General features: G+C 37.5%; 1 protein-coding gene and 1 long non-coding RNA gene across 3 annotated transcripts in view; one reads left to right on the top strand and one right to left on the bottom strand.

The window, feature by feature from the left end:
* The first annotated feature begins 2,690 nt into the window (after nt 1-2,690).
* Nucleotides 2,691-14,969, top strand: TNFSF18 (TNF superfamily member 18). 2 transcript variants are annotated; one of them, XM_070768186.1, is made up of 4 exons: nt 2,691-3,032; nt 3,886-4,062; nt 9,448-9,478; nt 11,844-14,969. In XM_070768186.1, the coding sequence occupies exons 2-4, from the start codon at nt 3,904-3,906 to the stop codon at nt 12,188-12,190; spliced, it is 537 nt and encodes a 178-aa protein (XP_070624287.1). In that variant the 5' UTR covers nt 2,691-3,032; nt 3,886-3,903; the 3' UTR covers nt 12,191-14,969. The 2 variants fall into 2 exon arrangements, with proteins under 2 accessions (XP_070624287.1, XP_070624286.1); XM_070768185.1 differs by lacking the exon at nt 2,691-3,032 and having other exon boundaries at nt 3,088-4,062.
* Nucleotides 14,450-17,091, bottom strand: part of LOC139176380 (uncharacterized) — a 24,914-nt gene continuing 22,272 nt past the window's right edge. Inside the window, exon 2 of the long non-coding RNA XR_011560793.1 lies at nt 14,450-16,482. This is a non-coding gene — a long non-coding RNA (uncharacterized lncRNA). The remainder of the gene's footprint in view (nt 16,483-17,091) is intronic.

The raw sequence follows: 17,091 nt of genomic DNA, 5'->3' as shown, positions 1-17,091 counted from the left end.
CAAAGAGTCAGACATGAATGAGTAACTAAGCATGGCTTGGTGTATAGAGGGCATGTGGTAGGGAGTGCAGACCTCAGTAATACAGGATTTTGGAGAAATCTGATGTCCATATAATACTCTCTCACAGATTTCAATATGCATCCCACGCGGTTTACACAGCAACTACTGGATAAATTTCAGCACCAAGAGTGGAAAAAGTGTTTTGGAGTCCAATACCTGGGGATTCAATCCCTGTTCTACCAGTGTGGGCAAATGATTCATGCTCTCGAATGTCAGTGTCATTATTTGTATATATGGTGATGTCAACACAGGGCTGCTTGTTATTCTAATGTAACTGTGCACAGAGAAGGCACATCCTAGGTGCCCAATTTGTTTTAGTGTGATTCAGTCAATGACTGAACCATAGCCAAGTTTCTATGTATCTAATTCATTCTGAATTCAAAAGAACTGTGAATACAAAGTTGCTTAATCAGTCGTAACTTGTATGCTGTTTCTGATCTGAAAAATATAGAAAACATTTTTTTACTTGTTTTTCTGAAATTCCTCATTTGTCAGCTCTTGAATCAGACTACCAGATCCATTCAAAAGTTTGGTCTGCTGTCACTTGTTCACATTTAAAAATTTCTAACATTTATGTAATGCTCATACCTCAACTTTTACCACTCTCTCAAGAAAGAATTCCCTCTTTTCTCTGGTCAAACAATAATTTCCAACCTGTCTTCTCAACTATTTTAGCTCCTTTAGATCTGTGTCTGCTGATGCTCTGTATTCTAGCATTCACTTGGGTTTCTGTCTCCCTATATGTACGGTTTAAATCCAGTTGGGCAGCAAATTATTTGACAGCTGTGCCTTTTTTTAAATACCTCTCAAAGCCCTTAGCACAGTAGTTGGCTGAGAGTAAATATTCAGCATAGATTTGCTAATTGAACTTAATTTAAAAAATTCATTCCAAGTATCTGAGCCAGTGTCAGGCCATAAATACAGAAGCTTCATGTGTTCAGTGTTCATATCCTTCTTGTAGGATCCTGACATGTCAATTCTGAGAGTGTGTAGCCAAAAGATACCAATGATGACTCATTAATTTAGAGTTCTGAAAGTCTTCCCTACTGCCACTTGTCCTAACCTGAAAGGTATTCATTTTGGAAACTGTTTCGTGGAAAGAAGTCCTGGAATGTATTCTTTTATTTTTTCTTTTGGAAGGAACAAACTGGATTCTACTTTACTTCTGTCACTGTTTTGTTCTGTGACCTTGTGTATGTCTCCTTCTTTCTCGGGACCTCATTTTCTCCTCTGTGGAATTAGTTGACCGAACTACCCATACTGGGTAGTTCTTTATAGCTCTCTTCTTTTAATATGTCTCTTGCTCTTTTCTTGGTTCCAAGTTTAATTTCTTTATTTAAAAAATTGCATTGAAATATAGTTGATTTACAATGCTGTGTTGGTTTCAGCTATACAATAAAGTCATTCAGTTACACATATATATACAAATATTTATATTCCATTTTTTAAACATTCTCTCTTCCATTATAGTTTATTACAAGATATTGAGTATAGTTCCTAGTGCTTGGAATATATTCTTCTTGAGATAAGCATGTCATACTTTAAAGATATGTTTAGAAGGTTGAAATAGTCAGGATATTTGAGAGCCTAACCTTGGTTAAAGGCAGAAGGAGGAGCTGGATTATATTTGGAACAGTTCCTCATTTAAGGAAATATTTACTGAATTGAGTAAGCAGAGGCAATTCCAATTAAAAGTTGGAGAGGAATCAGGAGAAGGAACAAATCAGAGAAGCAGGAAGGAAATAGTCTGCCTTTTCAGTAGTCAATTTTAAATTCTGTGCTGGTGTTTATGCCTTTCAGACATGATAAAGAGAAGAGTTATGGGTAGAATGAATCAATATCTTCTAGAGTCAGTTTATTATTCTTCTCTGAATCACAGCATCCTAGACAGAGCCACAAAACATTGCAGTATTGAAAAATTATTCCCATGTGACTCAGTGACTCTTCTTCAGAGATATCTGGGCCAAGTTAAATTTGATAACTCAGTGAGAAATATTGCTGCAATTAGTGTGGTAGTAAAAAAAAAATGGGTTATAAGACAGTATCTCTAGGCCCAGGTCCCCACTCCACTGTCACCAGTCATTAATGGTGTGATACACCTTTCAAAGGTTTTTTTTTTCCTTTTTAAATTTATTTAGTTTTTGGTTGTTCTGGGTCTTTGTTGCTAAATGTGGGTTTTCTCTAGTTGTGGTGACCAGGGGCTACTCTCTGTGTTACACAGTTTTCCCATTGCAGTGGTTTCTCTTATTGTGGAGCTAGGCTCTAGGCACACAGGCTTCAGTAGTTGTTGCTCCCAGGCTCTACAGTGTGGAGCACAGTAGCTGGAGTACAGAGGATTTGGTTGCTCTGCAGCATGTGGAATCTTCCCAGACCAGGGATTAAACCCATGTCCCCTGCATCGGCAGGTGGGTTCTTATCCACTGTATGTGTTAGTTGCTCAGTCGTGTCCGGCTCTTTGCAACTCCATGGGGTGTAGGCTGCTAGGCTCCTCCATCCATGTGATTTTCCAAGCAAGAATACTGGAGTGGGTTGTCATTTCCTTCTCCCTTATCCACTGTATGACCAGGGAAGTCCTCAAGTTCTCTTATCCTTAGCATCTTCTTTCAGAAATGAGGATGTTCGATAGGCTTTTCCCCTAATTAAAAAAAAAAAAAAAAAAACTTTGATTCTTAGAAATTTTTTCTTCAAAATACTTTACCTATTTTTATTTGAAAGAACATCAGATGAATTACACCCTATGGTAAATATTTTAAAAATCATTCTTTTCTAGGATTTCATAATTGATTTAGTCTTGACAACCTCTCTCAGAAGGGTGAAGAGAGAAGCACTTATGGAACACTTCTTAGCCAAAACTTTACATCTCTTTCATTCTCAGAAAAGCATTATGAAGTGGAAATTTTCTCTAATTTTACCACGAAGGAAATGAAGAATATGCTGATGGCCACTGAGCAGATAAGAACTGCCTCTCTCAGGTCTGTCTGATTTAAAAACGCTTATTCCTTCTAGCACATAATTCTAATATTATGTGTGGGGCGGCAGGGGAAGAGGTGAGTGGAGAAGGCAGGTATTCCATTTAACAGATGGAAAGATTGAGTACAGCGAACCAGGAGACTTCCTCAATTTTGCAATAAATCAGTATTTTTGATTCCAGGATGAAAACTTCAGGTTTTTGGAATAGAGTGTAAGCTCAGACTGGAGGACAGGGTGCAATAAAATATCTTTTTATGATAATTTTATTTCTATTTGATGCCAGCATTGAATTTTCAGAGTTTCAAAATGGTGAGATATAAAAGAATTAAGCTTGTTGTGTTGACATTTTAAAAATTAAATTCTAGTAATACACTTGGTGTTTTCTAGAGATTATCTTCGAATGAACACATTTTATGCCCTAGAAATCCATGAAACTATTTTTTCCAAACCTTGCATCCCAGTCTCCCTAATCTACTGCCTCACACATACACATTTGGAGTATAATAGGGCTTAATCTTGAACTTTATTTTTTCCTTACAAAAAGTAATTATCTGGAAATAATTTGTAATACTGCCCAGTTCCGTAGTTGTTCTTGTTTTAGGAAATAGTTTTTTCCCTTTTTAACTTCCCTTGTTTTCTTCTTTTAATCCTCTGTGTTTGTATTGGCTTTTAGCCCTGTGCATTGGGCCTAGTGCCAAGTGCGAGTCAGCACTTAGCCTAGAAGTATCATTTTCCAACACACAGAATCAGGAGGAAAACCCCGCCTCTCACACCCACTACTAATTAGCATACTATTCTACAAAACTGACTAGTTGCACCATGTGCTCCTCACTCGTGAATTTCTGCTTTCCACAGCTCTCATTCCTGCAGACAATGAGTTTGAGCCACATGGAGAATATGCCTTTAAGCCATTCAAGTCTTCAAGGAGCACAGAGACCATCCTGGAAACAATGGCTCTTCTACTCAACAGTAATTATTGTGCTATTACTTTGCTCCTTCAGTGCACTAATCTTTACTTTTCTTCCACTCAAGGTAAGGAGACAACAGAATCTAAGGTTACAATTTATTGTACTCCTCTTTTCTTTTGTTAAGTCTAGTTGTTAGCATTGTCACTCAATATTGTTAGAGCTTTGAAAGAAAGAGACAAGTAAGGTAAGTAATAGATGGTGTCGTCTATCTTTGAGAAGAGAAATGCACTGAACTAGGAGTAAGAAGATACGAATTCTGGGTTTAGGTCTCTCAATAACTAGCTGTATGCATTTGAAAGACATTTAATCTTTCTGGTTCTCAGCTTCTTCATCTGAAAAGTGGTGGTAGGGAAATGGATTTGTTCATCATCATGTCCCTTCTAGCCATAAAATACAGTGATTAATACTTTATCTAAGTGTGGTATAGAACATAAAGGGAGTCAAGAGGGGGGCAATGACTTCGGGCTAGGTTGATCAGGGAAGGCTTCACAGAGGAAGGAGGAAGTACTTTCTTTTTTGGGAAGCCCCTGATGCTTATCGGGAATTTCCCACTGAGCTCTACTCCAAATTATGGGTCTAGGGGAGAGAATGGAGATCCATTAGATTCTTAGTAAAAGTTTTTTTCTGACTGTTGTTTACATAGTGTTGATCAGAAAGAACATAAATGCCTTATTTAATTTAGGATTTAGCCAATTCCTGGGTACATCTGAAAACAGTGACTGCAGAAACATTTTTCTAAGGGACAGATTGACCAGTTAAGATTTCAAAGATATGGTTCTACTACTAAAGATATTTGAAAGCAACTGAGAAAAGATACAGGAGGAAACAGTACAGAGAAGATGCTGATGTTAACCTAGGGCAAGCAGAGCTTTGGCCAAGTTTTTACACAGTAGCCCATTAATTTGTATTTTGTAACTGTACACAATGGTGTACAAGAAAGGAATTTGTGACCACATCCCCCAGTGTCTCAAGGAATGTTTCAAGCAGACCTCTGAACTCTCTGGACAGTGAAGCTTTGAGCAGCCGGAAGAAAAGTCATTAGGAATTCTTTGTTTCAATTTCTGAAGAAAGGGAAGGGTGAGAATAGCAACAACTTAAATTTGGAAGTGCCTTTTCCTTCTCAAAACCACTCCACATGCTATTAGCCTGATGACATTGAAAAACATAGGGTAGGTTTTCCGTGTCATCAGTTCCTGCATGTGACTGGGGACTCTGCCTGGGAGAGAAGAGAAGTGTCTTTCTCAGAGGCACACAGCTGCTCTTGCAAAGGGAAGGAGGAGGTCTCATACTCCCAGAGGCATTTAGGACACCTCTTGCCAACGTTGAACTTGATGAGGCCCCTGTGTCTGAGCTCTTATTCTGGGATTCCCTCTTCTAGACAACATGCAGCTACCCAGTGAAAGGTTCTGCTTCTAAAGAAACAGCCCAGAGTTTGTTCCAAATTTGGGGAATTTTGAAAAGTTTTCAGGATATTGTCCTGACAGGGTGCCATGGAAGCTTTGTTCCCATGGGAAAAGCCAATGACTGGCTGATGGTACAATGATATTAGCTTCCACATTCCACTTTCCCGCACTTCTCTTTCCCTATAGGCCACAGGTTAGTATTTTTGGAAAAGACGACTGAATGACTGTGGGTGATGAGTCATTACTAGGTAGCCACTTCCACCTCCTTATAATGCTCTATGACCTTGGAGTTTACATTGTTTTCATCTCCACTCTGGTTATTGTATACAAAATCCCACTTTCCAACCTCTCTAGGCACTAATTCAAAAAGTGTTAGACAGGAAGACTCAGATCTTTTTAAACCAACAAAAACTTCCGTGGGAGGATTCTTTTTTTCTTTCTTCCCTCTCTTTCAGAAGACATCTCACTGAAAGAATCAGTTATGAGCCCAAGGAGATGGTCCCCCACCCCCTACATGAAAATAACCTTACAGAAATTATCTCTTAAGAAACCTAATGTTCACCCATCCAGGTTCGATGGATGAGACAGGGTGCTCAGGGCTGGTGCACTGGGATGGCCCTGAGGGATGGGATGGGGAGGGAGGTGGGAGGGGGATTCAGGATGGGGAACACATGTACACTCATGGCTGATTCATGTCAATGTATGGCAAAAACTACTATAATATTGTAAAGTAATTAGCCTCCAATTAAAATAAATAATTTAAAAAATAAAAAATACCTTCATAGCAAAAAACAAAAAAAGAAGAAACCAAATATTCAGGAGAGTCCCCTGCTTCAGTGAAACGAAGGATACTTTCAAAAGGGGAAGTTTTGCATGTATTTATAAGCATAGTAGATTCTATTTCCAAATGATGATTTGATTAGAGTTGGTTTGGAGAAATAATTATTAAGTTTAATTATTAACCCAATTACATAAATCTGAGCTTAAATCAAAATGGGGTTACAAGAGCCACTGATCCTTCTAAGCAAAGATGAATTAACTAAACAGGACTCATATACTGCTTTATAAGTGGATATTTACTCCTTCCAAACATCACCAGGATTAGAAATACAAACTGCTCTGGAGCCGTAGGGGTGAGACTTTTGACTCAGACAGGCTGTTTGGATCTCAGCCTGGCCTTTTTTCAGCTGCGTGACCTTGGGCTAGTTACATAATCCTCCTACTTCTCATTTCCTCTTCTGCAAATGAAAATGTTATCTCATAGAGTTGTGGTAAGAATTAAGAGACAGTACAATCCTGACCCATAGTAGACTCTTAGTAGATAGTAGTGATTCATATTTATACCATTATTATTAATGACTTTACAATGAAGATAAAGACTTAACAAAATGGGTATTCCTTGCTTATCTATTCTACTTCCTCAACCAAAGAGTGTGTCTCACTGCCAAATACAGGATTTTAGTGATTAGACAGATTTTCACTTGTGACAATAATGACAGAATATCACAACGTTGGTTTCTGTAGTTCTAAATGGACATTAAAGCTGCCCACCATGCAACATCCAAGATTTCTCCAATTAATTTTTCTGTGGCCTTAGGTTTCTTCACACACTCTTTATACATGACAGAAGACAACATAGATGTTATCAATGGCACATTTTTTGGCATGCTTTTATATTTAGATTGTTACTCAGTTGCTTCATGTGTTGATTTGTGTCTTTCTAGAAAGGTGATAAACTTCTTAAGAAGCAATGACCATAGATGACATTAGTTTCTCTTGCCTACAATGCTAGTATAATATATAGGTACATAAAGTTTGTTTCATTCTTCATTATAATCAACATCATTATCAAAACACTAATACTTAATAAGCAGGACAAGACAGAATATCTGGGCAAAATCCTTTATGAGACTTAACTCATTTAAGCACATGAACAACCTAAATGGACTAGGTGCTGCGATTGCCCCATTTTATAAATGAGAAAATTGAAGTTAAGGGAGTCCCTATCACATGGGTTAAACAAAATGGAATTTCAGCATCTCTTCTAAGAAACTCTATCAACAAAATATTCTTGACTACAATCCCAATATATATGCTAACTGCTAAGTCTTATACAAATTATAATATTTTGTATATTAAAAAGATATGCAATATAAGTTTATAAGGATAAACCAAGTGATATGCTTAATGTGGTTTATTCACAGTGCAAAAACATTTTGCTTTTACCAAAATATTGTATTTGTATAATATGCAATTATATAATATAAACACTTATAAAACAATTGAAATAGTATTTTAGTAATTTGATAAATGTTTCTTTTATTTTCTTAATCTTAGTTTAACACATTTTAATACAAGAAATTGAAAGTTATTGTCTAATTTACCTTGATTCATGGTCTTGACTGTCATAACTGAAAAATCACCTCCTGAACACATATAGATCAAAATGGAAGACTGCGTCTTTGAGTACGCTTACCATGTTATGACACTAAAATTTAATAAACTTTAATAAATTTTAAATAAAATTTAAATAAATTTTATTTATTTAATTTAAATTTAAATAAATAAATAAAATTTATTTAAATAAAATTTAAATAAAATTCCATCATTCAATAGTGCAAAGTTCCTTTTTAAAGAACTTAATAGTCCCTCACTCCATTCATGATTTTTTTCCCTTCCTTAGACAACTTAAATTCCATAGTTCATAATTAAAATCCTTACCAAGGTGGCCTTTCCTTCTGAGCCTCCTCTGTGGGTTCTTTCTTATTCCCTGACCCCTACACACTGCAATATCTCAATACTCTTTCCTATCTATAATCACTGATTTGATGCTCTTATATAGATTCATATCTTAACTCACCATGCAGATGCTGAAGGCTCCTAAATTAATTTTTTTTTTTTTTAGAACTCCTTAAATTCCATCCTTATAGATCCAGTCGCCTTCTTGACACTCCTACCTGGGTATCTAATACTCATCACAAATCTGACATGTCCAAAAAATGAACTCATGATTCTTTTCCCCCAATTTACTCCTCTTAAATCTTGCTCATTTCAGTCATTAACAGTGTTATCTTTCTAATTGCTCAGATTTTGGTGTCATCTTTGTCTCATTTTCTTATCCATATCCATGTCAGGAACTCCTGTTTACTCAATTTCCAATCACTTGTCACCATCTCCACAGCTGGTACCTTGGTCAGAGGCACCATGCTTTCTTGCCTAGATGCTTACACTGATCTCTTACCTTGTAACTCTTGCCACTCTTTAATGTATTTAGCATAGCAGCCAGAGAAATCCTATTAAAAAATTGGCATCCTGTTTAAGCTCAAAAAGTCTCTTAAACAGTTTGCTGCAAGAAAACCAATGCACTGTTACATGGCCCCTGCAAAAAATGTTTGTGGATATACCTTATCTTACTACCAAGTATCGTAAAGCCTTTAGTATTTAAATATCTGTACTTATAAAATCAACCACACTGATAGCTTTCTGTGGCATGTAATTTGTGTTGCAAGATTTTGAAACTGAGATCTCCTCAGGGTTATCTCAATTACTATGTGTGATGCATGATTATCTAAATATTAAATAGGGGAGACTTTATCACTCTGATACATTAATAAATATTTCTATAGCTTAATTTTCTATTTAAAATAAATATAAATGGGAATTGTTAGTTTCTTCTCACGTGCCAGTGGATCATCTTATGCAGTCACTGGGGTGCAGAGACATATAGAAAATTTCTATAGCCCAAGAGAAGGAGCATCCAAGATCAAATAGGTGTCCTGTAGGTGGAGATTAGGTGGATAGAAGGAGTTCTTAACTTCCTCCTAGAAGACCCAAAAGGTAGCTGTGTAGTGAAAGGTAGAGGAAGGAGCCAGTCATCTGTAAAGGAAAGCAGAGAGATCCAAAACAGGGTGGAGGGAGGGATTTTTTTTTTTTTTTTTTAATGTGGTTAGGGCAGAGAAGTCTGCTTCAGGAATCTGAGCCTCTAAATAATCAAGAAAACTGTGACACTGTCACCATCCTGACCAATTCCTCTTCTTCCCCTACAGACTGCCCAAGGACCCTGTGTAGCGAAGTTTGGTGAGTAACCTGTCTCACAGAGGATGAGATGGTTGGATGGCATCACCGACTCATGAGTTTTAGACATGAGTTTGAGTAAATTCTGGGAGTTGGTGATGGACAGGGAGGCCTGGCATGCTGCAGTCCATGGGGTCGCATAGAGTCAGATACGACTGAATGACTGACTGGACTGAACTGTCTTATAGGCCTCCTTTTTACTTTTCTTACTATTTGCTGCAAAAGGCAAGCTCCAGCGCTAAGAAAGGATGCATTCTATTTTAGTTATCCTACAACTACTGTTTTTAACTGTTAATCATATAGTTGTCTAGGAGCTGAGGCTTCAGCTCTGTTTTTAATTGTTTTAATAAGCACAAGTTTCAGATTTCTACGACTTTTCCCTGGGACAGACTCAGAGACCTTCTCACATTTCCCATATTGCTAGTGTCCACTAGAGTGAGTGTAGGGTGCAATTTTTGTTTACAAGTGTAAAGATGAGAAACGAGAGGGGAGTGGTCCCTTCTCTGCTCCTTTCACCTCTCCTCTTAGCTCCTGAGTCACTTTCCTTTATAGTGACCTGGTACTTGCTTAGAAGACACAGTAAGGTTTACAGTTGAGCCTTTGGGTATTTTTTTAGAATACATACAAAATTAAAAATGAATACATTTGGGGTTGTTTACTGGTTTAAGATCAAACACCCATTTTCCGCTGAGAGCAGACTACTTCTAGAGTCAACTTCAAATGCCGTTTTACTGTACAGCACAAATAGCCAGGCTTCCTTGACTTGAGAGGATAGGGAATCTCATTTTACTTGTCTCTGCCTTTTTGATTTGTTGTTTTTTCTAGTAAATGGAGTGAAACTCCTCATGATATGTTTGAAATACCCTCTTGATGTGGTAAAAGTTGAGAACCTCAACTTTAAGGTTGAGGCTCCCGCCATCACAGAATTAAACATGAAAACCAGTGATACTTCTTCCTGGTGACTTGCCTATTATCTATAGCATGGTTAAGCAGGAAGAAATTTACTGGGCTCTGGATTCAATGGAGAAACAGGGAGACTTTGCTTTCTGCTTTGATGATCTCTCCTTCATTCTCCTTCAGAGCCTTATATCAGTTATTTATATATAAAGAAGAATTTAAGTCAATGTGTTATCTCTTTTAGTATATTTTTAATCGAGGTTTCTTTCTAATTATTTGACAAAGGCTTTGCCCCCATAACAAAAATTATGGAGCATTAGAGAACACACCAGATAATTATTGCACATTCTGGGATTCTGAAATTACATCTTTGTGTAAAAACAATGAACATTAGGAAAATGTGTAAATTCCATAAAAATCAAAGTCTTGATCCTTTTCACATCCCCCATGACAGCAATAACCTAGGGATACTTCTATTTAAACAGTCAAATAATTTCCATGTATTAACTAGTTAATTTACCAGTAGCTATTTGCTAAGGATTTAGATAATAGTATCTCAAGTGAATCTTGAATGACACATACCTATAAGCTGAAGCACCATTATTTAGACACAGTACACCTAATTCAGCATATACTGGGTAGTAGGAAGTCTTTTTGGTGTTGAAGATACAGCTATGGACAAAATAAAGGAATATTTGATTTCCCTGGTGGCTCCGACGGTAAAGCGTCTGCCTACAATGCAGGAGACCCGAGTTTGATCGCCGGGTGGGGAAGATCCTCTGGAGAAGGAAATGGCAACCCACTCCAGTACTCTTGCCTGGAAAATCCCATGGATGGAGGAGCATGGCAGGCTATAGCCCATGGGGTCACAAAGAGTTGGACACGACTGAGCAACTTCACTTTTCCTTTGTCCTCAAATGTTATATTCAAGTAGGTATAAGATTGATAAATAAACAACTTAAATTATAATAGGCTAGATGGTGACAACTTCTATGAAGAAAACTAAAACAAGATAAAGAGAGAGAGTGACAGGAGAGCACTATTTTAAACAGATTGATGAGCAGGCCTCATTGATAAAGTGATACATAATAAATAGTATTGCTACAGAAAAACATGAATATACATTTCTGGACTGCCAACTCTTGTCATCACCATCCTAGTGTGCCATTCCTTTCTTCTTTTTATTTCACAAATACTGATTGACAAATGATACAGTGCTATTTCCCTATTCCCTAACCCATTTCCCTATTCCAAACTTATTTTCTTAGAGCCCCCCAAGCAAGAGATAAACTTAGGCAATTTCTTCAAAGTAGGGAGTGGTAGATACTTAAAATTGTGGTTGGAGAGAACTAGTATAGACCTTTCCTATAAATAGGAAAGAAACTATTATCAAGAAGATGATGAAATAATTAAATAACTATGCTTTTCTTTTTGTTTCTCCCCCTATTCCCCCCTTATAAATATCTTGTAGGACCATTACCTTCAAAATGGCAAATGCCTTCTCCTGAGCCTTCTTGTGTGAATAAGACAGCTGACTGGAGGCTGAAGATACTTCAGAATGGTTTGTACTTAATTTATGGCCAAGTGGCTCCCAATACAGCCTACAAGGGACGAGCTCCTTTCGAGGTGCAGCTGCGTAAGAATGAAGACCCCATACAAGCTCTAACCAACAACTCTATGATCCAGAATGTAGGAGGGGCTTACGAATTCCACGCTGGAGATGTAATAGACTTGATATTCAATGCTGAGCATCAGGTTCTGAAAAATAAGACATACTGGGGGATCTTTTTACTTACAAATCCCCAATTCATCTCCTAGAGACTTGATTCGGTCTCCTCATCCTCTTCAGCACTTGCAGAGACATCAGTGCATAGGCTGGACAAGGAAGATTTTCAATCTCTGCAGTTCATCTGAGTATACAAATCAACAGAAACAGAACTCCTTGCATGTGAATTTTCTTTTCTCATGCCTGTCTGAATGAGACTCAGAAGAAGGACAAAAGGCATTTGGTAACCCTTGATGTTAGATCAGCAAAGACAGTTTTGTTAGTTCATGAAATGAATATGGGTAGCTAGAGGACAGAATCTTCTCCAAGTGTCTTTGTTTAACCCTTGAATCTCTGGGTGGAAAAATGAAGTCTTATTCCCACAGGAGTCTTATCTTGTATGCAGAAAAGATCCAGGGCAGTAGTCTGCCCTTGTTCTCATATACCTGGACTGTGGACTGCTTGACTTCATTCTTCCCATATTCCTATCTTCTGAGACCCTCCTAATAAAAAAGTAGTCAGACTTGGAGGGTGGCCACTGCTATGCAAGCATTACCCCACTTTACATTTGATGGCATGAGGGGACAGAGACACAGGTGGCATTGGTGTGGGATGCACTTTATTCTGGAATTTTTCTTAATTTAATCACACTCAGGATGCTTGGTGCTTTATAAAACCAGCTGGTCAAAAGGGTCATTCTGAACCTTTACATAGGGCTTCATGAGAACTTGTTTGTCTATGTGCCTAAACATGGCCGATGGTAAAGAAAGAGTAATCATTACTAATCATAAGATTTAACCACAGAAATTTATATTACCAGTACTGTATTTTTTCATGTCATGATTCCGTATTTTTAGCTGGCTAGGCAGTTTGCAAAGTATTTTCATATATCACATGGCAACTCTAGAAAGTTAACGGGGCAGGTATTTTGGCACAATTATAACACTGAGAATATGGAGGCAGGTGGAACATAGGTAACTTGCTTCACCCCACAGAACAAATGATTAACAAGGGGCCATGGGCTTCCCACTGTATCACACTATTTTAGCTTTAGGGTTGGTATTTCTGCTCTCATGTGGATGTCTATAAAGTTTAGCAGATTAGATCTTCAGGGGGTATATATTCTCTTGGCAGATAGAGGGAAGCTACACCAATGCCTTCCTTTCTCAAAGACTTCTTTTCCTTTCCTTACCTGGACCAGGGAGCATGGGCTATTGTTCAGGACTGACTTCAACTGAACTCCCTTCCTCACTTTGTAGAGACTGTCTTGGTCAAATGTATTAAGTTCCAAAAATAATGAATAGCACTCAACTCAATAATGGTCTGCTAAAGTTTTGGACTCTACAAAATTAACTAGCTGCTTATGGGTTCTTATTGAAAGGTATGTAATATGATTACATGATAACCCAATTTAAGATATTTATGGATATTTGTAAAAAGCTACAGTGTGTTAATAATATCACCGTATAAAGCTAATTTAAAAATATTTGTATTGTCTGCTTAGGAGCAAACTAAGCCTGAGGCCAAGGTGCTTCTTAGTATTTCTTTTTTTGTTGTTGTTTTTTTTTTTTAATGCAATCTGTTGGGCCAAAGACTTGGATGCCTGGTTCCTCTTGCATTTGTGTATTTTCTCAGGAAATTAAAGTTATACGACATATATTTATGGAAACTTGCCGGTGTTAATCATTGTTGAGTTATAAGCAGCAGTGTGCAGGAGTGGGCCAGCACTAGCTCATAAGAAAGTGAAGTTGCTCAGTCATGTCCAACTCTTGGTGACCCTATGGACTGTAGCCCACTAGACTCCTCTATCCATGGGATTTTCCAGGAAAGAATACTGGAGTAGGTTGCCATTTCCTTCTCCAGGGGATCTTCCTGACCCAGGGATCTGACTCAGGTCTCCCGCACTGCAGACAGACTCTTTACCATATGAGCCACTAGGGAATCCCTGCTCCTAAGAACTGATTGTTATATTTTCAAAAATTGCACATTCTGGCTATGAAATACAGTCATCCTTGAAATTGGCTATGGTGGGACTATTTATACCATGGGAATTGGCAATCAGGGCTTTTCTTTTTGGAAAGTCTATTCACCAGCACACCACTGCTTGTAAAACTCTCCTCAATAAAGCCTCTCAGTTCCTGCCTTGTTCTTGGAACAATCAGGATAGGCAAGGGAGAAAGTGAAATTGTCATAGTCCTTACAAATAGCCCCACCTATTAGTTATTTCTCAGGGCAAGCAGAGGTCTCCACAGTTGCAACCAAAAGCTACCAACAGATGACCTTTAAATTTCCCTAGTGTTGTGATTTCAGGGTTGTTTTTTTTTTTTTTTTCAATGTATACTCTGTTTCCTTGTTTCTTCAAATAGTTGTTTAAATTTTATACCTATAATAAAGTATATGTTGGTAAGCAGGCTATAACTGACATATCTGTGGGTTATCAGGCTAGTGTTTGTGATCTAGAGAATGTAACTATACATCAAAGATATTGTTGCCCATATGAAACACTTATTTTTTAAAAGTTTTCTACTTGAGATACAGTTTGATTTACTGTGTTACTTTTAGGTGAACAACATAGTGATTCAAAATTTTTATAGATTATAGTCCACTGAAAGATATTATATTGGCTAAATTCCCTGTGCTGTACAATGTATCCTGTTAGCTTATTTATTTTATACATAGTAATTTGTACTTGCTAATCTGGTACTTCTGTCTTGCCCCTCCTTCCCTCTTCTCACAGGTAACCACTAGTTTGTTCTCCATATTTGCGAGTCTATTTCTGTTTATTCATTTGCTTTTTATAAAGATTTTATATATAAATGATAACATACAGTATTTGTCTTTCTGACTTATTTCACTAAGGATAATGGTTATGTTATTTCAAATGGTATTATTTTATTCTTTTTGACATCTGAGTAATATTTCACTATATATAAACCACAGCTTTATCCGTTTATCCATTGGTGGGCATTTGAGTCACTTCCATGTCTTGGCTGTTGTAAATAATGCCGCTATGAACATTGAAATGATACATGCACTCCAAATCAGTGCTTTTGATTCTTTAGATGTATACATAGGAGAGGGATTGCTGGATCATACTGTAGTTCTATGTTTAGGTTTTTGAGGAACCCCATACTGTTCACCATAGTGCCTGCACCAATTTACATTCCCACCAACAGTGTAGGAAGGTTCTTTTTGCTCCACATCCTTGCCAACGTTTGTTATTTGTGGTCTTTCGATGATAGCTATTTTTATTACTCCCTCTTTATAAATTTTATCATAATCTCTCCTCCTGACTCTGACCTCATTTACATCCTTGATCTTCCTAAAGTGTCTAAGAGTGGCACAGGGAGCTTACCTTCATTCCTTTTATAAATTCTGCATATTTGCAGTGACAATTTGATATTGTCTCACTTTAATATTGTCTCACTTTGATATTCAAGTACCAATCATATTACCATCCAGTTATACTCTCGTGTGTCAAAAAGGGATCTAGGAAAACTTTAATAAAACACAGAAATACAAAAAGTCCCAACATCATCACAAAGAGCAATAAGAGTTGAATAAAAAGGCAGATGATGAGGAAAATCACTGCTCAGAGAAGTTAGACTTAAGAAAACTGTTAGAAATGAACATAGTCAAGAAAAATTAGAGAAGTGTGATGGAAATAGTTCAACTTTTATAGAAAAAAAAAAAAAAAAAACAGTGCTGAGCTCTAAGCAGGCTCTATCTACAGTTCTAAAACAAATGCTCAAGATAGTAAAATGCAGACTCTTCCATTCATTTTATCTTAATCTGATTTCTGTTAGCAATTAACAACTTTAAGGAGTTCAACACACTTTGGATGAGCTATTACTCTGAAATACAGCAGTATTAGTGAATCCCATTACATTGCTTGGAGAAGCAGGCTTGAGGGTTTATGGGATCTGCTTCAAGGAATTCAGGAAGTGTTGGACAATAGAAAAATGAAAATTCAACAAACAGGCCCCATTAGAATAAACCAGCCTTCTCATTTCTTCAGTTGCATGTGGAAATCTCAGATTTCAGCATCCAGGGTGATTGTTTCTACCCAGCTTTGGTATTGTCCAGGGATATCGGACATGGCTTAGTAACTAAACCACCACCACCATGCGCAGGGGGGTGGTGGGGTGGTGGTGGAACGGAGATGTTGTTCACAATGGGCCTCAACACAGAATCAGACTGTGGTGTACCGGTGGGTTTAGAATGGAAATCTTCCCTACCTACTTTTGGACTGTTCCTCTTATCCAATGGGCTGGTCTCTGAGAGGAATCCAGTGACTAGAGTCCAAGGTCCGCCGCAGTGCCTGGGCCATAGTTCTTACTGTCTGCTGAATGAACAAATGAATCACAAATTTGAGTGTTGGTGTGAATTTAGCATTATCATGTGTACTTTGGATGACAGACTCCAGTGGGCAAAGCCTTTAGGCTCCCTTTATTTATTGTCTTCCATTTCATCACCTACTGTTCTTAAATGCTGCCCTTCGCTATCAACCTGTTCTTAGGAACATTGTTAAAGTAATTGAGGAAATAAAAGAACCTTGTTAATTAACTTGCACTAAGGGTCAAGGGTCAATAAGCTACCTGTCTCACATCACCAGAACTGGAAAAATTCCTATTTGGTTTAATGATTGCTGGGCAGATGCACCAAGAGCAGCTATCTTTACAATACTAAGACAGAACAATTTGTTCAGTGAGCAATAGCAGAATTTTTCAAAGTCAGGTCTATAAACTTTACATCAGATTTATCCAGTAAGCTTAAAAAAATCCTTAGTCCCCATTCATATTCCACTGAATAAATGTTTCTAGGAATGAGCCCTAGGAATCAAATTTTTAACTAGCTCTGATCCATTGGTTTTTCTTATGCACATTTGCTAAGGTACATAAGAACCACTGCTTTATGGCATACAACTTTGCATCTCAGCTGAATATTTCTCCAA

The sequence above is a fragment of the Bos indicus genome, chromosome 16 (assembly GCF_029378745.1).
Source record: "Bos indicus isolate NIAB-ARS_2022 breed Sahiwal x Tharparkar chromosome 16, NIAB-ARS_B.indTharparkar_mat_pri_1.0, whole genome shotgun sequence".
Classification (NCBI taxonomy): domain Eukaryota; kingdom Metazoa; phylum Chordata; class Mammalia; order Artiodactyla; family Bovidae; genus Bos; species Bos indicus.
This window is presented reverse-complemented; position numbering and strand designations above follow the sequence as displayed.